The sequence below is a fragment of the Carassius gibelio genome, chromosome A13 (genome assembly GCF_023724105.1).
Source record: "Carassius gibelio isolate Cgi1373 ecotype wild population from Czech Republic chromosome A13, carGib1.2-hapl.c, whole genome shotgun sequence".
In the NCBI taxonomy this organism is placed as follows: domain Eukaryota; kingdom Metazoa; phylum Chordata; class Actinopteri; order Cypriniformes; family Cyprinidae; genus Carassius; species Carassius gibelio.
In genome coordinates this window covers 25,822,314-25,830,284 of record NC_068383.1, presented here as the reverse complement: position 1 = coordinate 25,830,284, position 7,971 = coordinate 25,822,314, and the positions used below count along the sequence as shown (strand labels likewise).

General features: G+C 42.5%; 1 protein-coding gene across 1 annotated transcript; it reads right to left on the bottom strand.

The window, feature by feature from the left end:
- Positions 1-686: 686 nt before the first annotated feature.
- On the bottom strand, positions 687-5,668 carry LOC128026532 (F-box only protein 28-like). The gene is made up of 5 exons (XM_052613787.1): positions 5,416-5,668; positions 4,989-5,098; positions 4,475-4,613; positions 2,077-2,272; positions 687-1,898 (listed from the first exon to the last, which is right to left on the bottom strand). Exons 1-5 carry the CDS (start codon positions 5,602-5,604, stop codon positions 1,465-1,467), a joined length of 1,068 nt encoding a protein of 355 aa, XP_052469747.1. The 5' UTR covers positions 5,605-5,668; the 3' UTR covers positions 687-1,464.
- Positions 5,669-7,971: the final 2,303 nt, after the last annotated feature.

The following is a 7,971-nucleotide window of genomic DNA, read 5'->3' as shown; positions in this document are numbered from 1 at the left end:
ACATGTATACTTTTTGATAAGGTTTTTTAGTTTCAAATTGCACGGGACTGTATTAGGAGAGTAAATAAAGTAAAAATTAAGCAGAAAACTCTGGCTGTTCTGTTGCAAAGTTTTGTGAAAATATACTCTTTTGCGGTATCAAGCCAAATGTCTTTCTTTGCCAAACCTTGCAGAAGGGCAACTTGCCAAATGTTATACCTTGGAAAATGTGGTATTAGTGTCATTAAAACCATCAAATAGTTTTGGTCATATAATAAAAAGGACACTTTAACATTACTGATTAAAGGGGAAAGGGCTCAAGTCAACTGGTTTGTAATCACAACTGCAAAAAGCATTGACAGTACTCAGTACAATCAACATTGGGACTGGTAGAAACTGATGTGAAAGCATGCCAATACACAACAAAGTCAAGGAAAAAACATTATTCTTCACTACGACACCGGTATTTCTTCCTCTTATTTGCTACTTGATTAACATCTGTTCACCATTACAGTTCACGCAAGCACAGGATTATCATCTGGACGGTGAAGAACTGCTCTCTCAGGTTTGAGCAGATGAATCATGAAAGAAAGGTGATACTGTGCTTCAGAAGCAAATGGAATCTTTTCTGCATAATTGAGCAGCTGGAATGACAATTACCTTATGGTGTCAAATGACAAAAACAAATGTCTCTCACAGGCAAAAACTTTCCTAGTAACAAGGCTTTCCACAATTTTTATTGCACTGAGACAGATCTATTTGCAGTAAATTACACACCTACAAACAGTGGCAGGAACAACATGGCATTAACACCTACAAGACACAATCCTCAATGATGGACGATCTTCAGACAAACAATATAATCGAGTATGCTACAGCTGCAGACACCTGCAAGACTCATACTGTCGAGGCACATCTCAGATCAAATATTTCACTCTTAAAACACACAACGAAGCTGATATTTACCATTTATAACAATATAATTTAGCAGTCAGGTGTCGAACACCTTGTGTCCTCCATTTCAAGAAGGGGATCTAGGTCTTAACTTGAAAACTTCGTACACAACTGAACCTACGTATGGTCGAAACTACGGCGGAGCGCCAAAGAAGCTATGTTTCCTCAATGCAGTGTCTTCAGAAGCATCATTTCAGTTCATGTTTCCCTTGCAAATGTTGGTCTTGTGTTTCTTTGCAATGTTTCCTCGGGCAATGATGAGCTCACTGGCATGAAGGTGGGGTAAACATTGAAGGCAAACACTGCTCAAGGCAGATGCCTAGCCTTTAGAAACAGAAGTCAAGCATATTAGTGTAATACGTGAATGATATGAGGGACATGCTGACGACTGATAAAACTAAAAGATTCCCCTCTCGTTTTCAATTTCCCACCAACTCTGTGTGATACTTATCATTTGACATAAGTGGAAAAAATTATACAGCTTTAAGGAAGCAAAAGAAAACTTAAACACGGATACGGAGAATCGTCCCTCTATTTCTTGCTGCGCAGGCGTTTGGAGTGGCGCGGGAGGTCGGAGCACTTGCGTGGTCGTTTGAGACACAGGCTCTGGGCCTCGGCTGGGCTCAGGGTGGAGGAGGAGGACGCGGCGGTCGCCCCAGGGGTGGAGGAGGAGCTGGAGGCCACCGCGCTGTCCATCAGTTCCCTGAGCTTGTGCTCCAGCTCGGCCAGACGGGCGTTCTGCTCGCCCATCACCTGAGACTGCTCCAGCAGCTTCTGCTCCTGATCCTGCAGCTGCTTCTGCTGCTCCAGCTGCTTCACACGCACCTCCTGCATCTCGCGCCGCAGCGCCGTCATCGACGCGCCGTTCACCTTCACCTGCTGCTGCACCTTCGTCATCTCCGAGCGAGACGGAGTGTTCTTGGCCAGCAGGGACATGGTGGTGAGAGAGGAAGAGGGACCGGCCACTGCAACATTTACAACCACAGAGACTTAAGCACTGCTTTTGGGCAATAATCCAGAGGAAAGCCAACAATACAATGATCATTTCTCATTATTGCACACACAAGACAGAGGCAATTAGCATCAGATAATTATACAAGAATATTAGCAACATAAAAATGTTTAGATAGTGGACAGTCGTACCCGGAGCAGACCCGATCAGTCGTCCGGAGAGATCCGCGCCGGGAAGCCTTTTCTTCAGGATGGGGACGATCTTCTCGTCGAAGTACTCCATGGCCATGGAGGAGATGTCCCGCAGCTCCTGCAGCACCTCGTGAGCTCTCTGTGGCGCTCGTGTGGAGTTCACATACCGCAGAACACGATAAATCTCATCGATCACCTGCAGGGGGCAGAACACAACACCGTCCAAACACTGGACTTTCAAATGCGGCACTATGACTCCTGAGATCTTTCAGTTTAAATGAGGGATCTGAAATGTGTCTTTATGTATCATACATGGGTCAATAGCATGACAAATAATGACTTATGTTCTGGGCTTCACTTAACAACTAATTCAGTTTCTTAAAACTTTAAGAGTCTTTCTGGAAAAAGCATCACTGTAAATGTAGCAGAAAGCCTGAGGAGCTACAGAGTGAGCAGGGTGTTTCATTAGTTAAATTTAACTAGTTCTTACTCATTAAACAGAACGAATGCCAAGGGTTGTCTCAGACATGCCTTTATAATTATCTTGTGACTGAACTCTTTCACTCGGTCTGCTGGCAGCACATCACGTCAGTGTTCTTCTGTCACACACATGATTTGCATTCACTGCTGCAGGCCTTAATGCCACACAGCGCTTTATACGCACTTTTGCATAACTCCCTCTGAGCTTTTGCATTTCCTTAAGAAAGAGTTTTTTACTTCGACACACCCTACAAGATTACCTGACTACAATGCTCTTTAGTGCTGGGATTCCTTTCAGATTACTAAAGATACAGCGTCTGATTACACCAGATGATCCCTCACTGGACGCCCTTCAGGAAGTTCACTGTTGAGTGAACGAAACCGGTTGATCTCACGGTGTTCTTCTGACCATCTCAAGATGACAACACTACACCAGAGGCATGCTTTTACATCTGATAGTGTGGAACATCAACGGGAATCATTGCGTTCTTTAGTTACTGGTACTGATGAGAGTTTGTGTCTACATCACAGAGATCTGAACCACTCAAGTAAATGCAGATCTTAAATCTTAAGAATGCAAGCGTCGTGAAAACAGAGACTGACTAGCACTAACTAAACCTGATCCTGGTTATTATTTCATGCTCATGACACTCCCTTCATTAAAAGCAATCACAGATGATGTTACTAATGGCTGACTACTGACTCGTAGGGATGTAACGATTCACTTACGATATTATTAACAAAATGAGATTTAAGACAAATTAAATGTGTGCTTTTATTATTGCTTGGACAAAATGCTGCATGTTTCCTTGTGAAACTGAAATATAACACTATAATAATAAACTAATACATCACTTGTGTATCACTGCTCTTTTGTTGGTTTAGATTGCTTCTGTTCTCCTCATTTTAAGTCCCGTCAGATAAAAGCCTCTGCTAAATGACACAATTTAAATATAATGTACATGTAAATAACAAAACTAAATTGAAATTTTACAATGAGCCCTAAATCAATTAAATAAAACATAAAAGGAATCTCTTCATATAAACAAAATAAAGCTACGTCTACATTCATCCAGATGCAGTCTAAAACTGTTTTAGTTTTAAAAACACTCTCCGTACACATTAGCGTTTTCAAGCGTTTTGCAAACTTTGTCTCATCCACACTGAGACATCAGAAAATGTTAAAAGAAAATGTTAAAATAAAAATCTGTAACAATAGTGAAAGTGCATCGCATGTATCATGCATGAAACCAGATATCACAGATATCTACTGGTATAATGTGTCACATGACTAAAACTGCGTCTTCGTTTTCACAGTCCACACTACAACATGAAAACATTTATCCACGTTGGAGAGCGTTTTCAAAAAACTCTGTTTTCCTTGACTAAAAACACTGTCTCCATTTGGACAGACGACCAAAGCAGACAGAAAAAGATGCGTTTTCAAACTAAAGTATATTAGTGTGGACAATGCTGCACACACACAACATGAGCAGTTTTTAATTTAAATAAGATTGTACAATTTCAAAATTTGAAGCAAAACCAGAATGATTTGACTTGAGTTTTGTCTCTGCATGAAACAGAGACGCTACATCTCCACTGACTGGATCAGTTCAGCTCATGGCACGGTTTTGCAGGACTTGATCCATGATGGATGGATGCATGCACTTTATTTTACTCAATCTCAACACCCATTCACTGCCATTATAAAGCTCAGAAGAGCCAGGACATTTTGAAGTATATTTTAGTCGTTTTCATATACGGGGTGAATAATCCCTTAAATGATGTGAACTGATTCGGATTCTTTAATGTGAAGCAGCTTCATGAAGGACAGATCAGCTGTACTGGAGCTGACAGCTAATAACACAACACTGAACACCAGATGAAGATGAAGACGCCCCTCTTCTAACAGACGTACCTTCCCAGGAATGAAGCAGCAGAGGTTCGAGTCCACGTACTTCATGAAGGTCATGTTGAGCAGTGACAGACGTGTCTCCACCGCTGCCAGGATGTCTGCGTGCCTCGCCAGCGAGTGATTCCTGCGCTCCGACTCCCTCCTGATCCCCAACAGAGAGCACACACTTACTCTACATTCAACAACACTCAAACACAGCTCTGGTCTTAGGTTTAACCAGCGTTATCAACCCGTAAACTACTCAGGTTAACATCTCATGACGGTTTCTGGAACGGACTGAGATGCTGAAGGAGGGGATCACAAGAAGCATTCAACTGTAGTGATGAAAACATGAAGATCTGAGACGAGACAACACCTGGGATGAATCTACCAGATTTTCCTGACATTCCCAGAAGTTTGGTCACTAATCGTGTTCACCGTTTGGTTACATGCATGCCATTAACTGCATGATTTACACTGTGCTCTTCTGCCATATGGACGTCACCACTGATAATGAGAAGCTGCAGCAGTGTCTCACCTGGGCAGCTGGGCCTTCACCTGTTTCTGGCACAGACTGTGATAGCGCTCCACTTTCAGGAAGCCTTGGTTCAGCACACGCTGGCAGATCACATCCATGCGCTTACACACCTACAACAGAGAACAACAACATCTTAAACCCTGCTGGACGTGCTGAGAAACACAAGGACTGAAGCTCAGTCAGACGCATCAGGACATCACGTGGGGCGTGTCTAAGATCATCTTCACGCGCACAGGGGCGTGTCTGAGACAACACAGCACTCCTCCAGTCTCTAATCCTAGCGAGCTGGCCGTGTTTATCATCCACATCACCAGACTCGGCTCTACTCAGAGATCTATGCCCTATAGAGTATCAAACACAGCCAGAGCTGCTGCTGAACGTCGACTCTACCGTGTCCAGACCTGAGACGCACTCATTGTTTGCTCACCAGTCGCAGCAGGCTGATCTCGTCGTACGACAGGAAGTTGAGGATGTTCTCGATCGCCACGATCGGGAGTCCCAGCAGCGCGTTGTTCTGGAGCGGCTGGTCCGGCGCTGGAGACGGGATCCGCGGTGACACCGAGTCTGAGTCCAGCGGCGAGACTCCTCCATCAGCGCTCACTACCACAGCCGCCATCTTCTCCGAGCTCGAGACCACAGGAAGTGACGACACCACTGAGCCCGGTGGGCGGAAGTGAGGAGGAGGACTGCGGGCTGATGACGCGGACTGAATGAAAAAAAAAAAAAAAAAAAATGAATAAATAAATATAAATAAATAAATAAATATATATATATATATATATATATATATAAACCAAATCTTCCCACTTTATAAAATACCCATACTAACAGAATTCTTATGTGAAGTAGAACATTTAATCAAATTACTAAGAATGATTAATAATAAGAATGCACTTTTTTCCCCTCCTTGTTTTGTACTATTTGGAAATGTTACACTGTGCAAAAATAATTATACTTATTTAATATATAGTTTTTGAATTGTTCTGATTTCTAAAATAAGTGTTTGCACTATTGTATTGCTTTTAGAAATATTAATAAAAAATGAAAAAGGGAAAAAATATATTATTCGTAGACATGTCAAGGAAAACGTTTTTCATTGAGTTTTCCATTGCATACATACAAAACTAATCTGGTTTGATATAGTGCATTTAATTAAGAATAAAATAAACAATGCTTTGTAGATGAGAGGATGCGATTAATAGAATTGTACGCTTCATAATTACATTGGTCACTTTTCAGTTAGTTTTGTTTAGTTTTTTAAATAGTTTAAACTTGAGTGTTATATGTTCCCTTTCATAGGTTCACTTCAAAGCTGCGATGACATCATCGCTTTGGGAACACCTCCGGTGTGATGAATGTCTGAAGCCCTTATACCAACACGTCGATTTATTGGCCAATAGCGCCTAGCACCACCCCGTGCATACATACATAAACTATATATGCATGCTGTGCGCTATTTCATCAGATTTGAATTCCTTCAGGAAGTGAATCATCTGTTGCCCATCGGAAAGAGATTCTTGTGTTCTAAGCCATCTTTTTGTATAGAGCAGTTTACTCCTCTAAGGCGGACACAATGAGTTTTCCGCTTTGTATAGATGCATGTCACACAGACTCATAATGAAACAGGTGGGAAGACCACTTTGTGGCCTTTATCTATTGTTGTATCCGTGAAAATAATTAAGTTGCACTCTGGGCTCGCTCTCTTTCTGAAGAAGGAGAGATGTTCATTCAACCCCCACTGTTCTAGTGCTGCAGTTGCGAGGCGCTGCATGATCTCAATGCTTGGGGTGACGGCGGTGAGCCAAAACTAGCCCAAACTATGCATGTTTTGAGGGGGTCCCCCAGTACAAATCGCCACCCTGGGGCTAAAATACACATTATTAGGGCTGCTTCAACCAGCGGCAACAGTGATAAAGTATGTGTAACTTTTTGTTGGAGAGAAACACATGAACCGTATTGCCACGAACACTTGGTTTTATTCAACTGACTCACTTCCCTTTCCATGCTCTCTGTTACACATCATGAGGGGCGGCGCCAGCCTTAAAGGGAAATACCACATAACTCTACATCCCCCCTCTGTTAGTATAAGACCAGATCAAATTGCAAAAAACACTAAATTATGTCTGACCAATAACATAACATGAAATTGCAAATGGCAGAATAAAGAATAACCCATAACATAACCTGTTTACCATTTATAAGGCAATAAAATAATGCATAGCACTTTTCAATCAGGTCGTAACATAGTCCTTGTAACATTGGTTAGGACGGCTGACTCTTCCAGAACGAGTCACCACTGAATGTTTGCCCTCTGTGTCAGTGTAACAATTCATTTTAGGGGACAGTGGTTGCCGGACGGGTCCCTCAGTATTGGGTGGTGATGGGGTGATGGGAGCTGATGGGCATTTCTGTCATAATAGTCCTTTCCCCTCAGTCGTTGTTTTGTGATGGTGTCTTTTACGTTTGTGTGAACAACGGGCCGCATCATTGCCTTGGTCACTGAGAGGAAGGTCCTTGTTTGTCTGAAAAGAAGGCGTTGTGCAGGGGATGGTAAACCATCTCGGGGAAGATTACGAACATGGAGAAGTTCAGCACGGATGTCAGTATGATCACGGTAGCATTTTTCCAGAAGATGTTTGGCAGATCTAACTGCACGCTCAGCCAGTCCATTGGATTGGGGATATTGAGGGCTGCTGCGAATATGCTTAAAGTCCCATTTGTGTGCAAAATCTTCAAAATCCTTGCACATGAACTGAGAAGCATTATCAGTCATTAAAGTGTGTGGGACACCATGTACAGCAAAATGTCTTATCAGTTTTGCGATAACCGTGATGCTTCTCATGTCAGGAAGGTAATCCAGCTCAAACCAGCCAGAGAATGAATCCACAAGGACTAGATGTGTCTTTCCATGCCAATCAAAAAGGTCAGCAGCTGTGAAGGACCAGGTAAGATCCGGGACTTCATTGAGCTGTAGTTGTTCTTT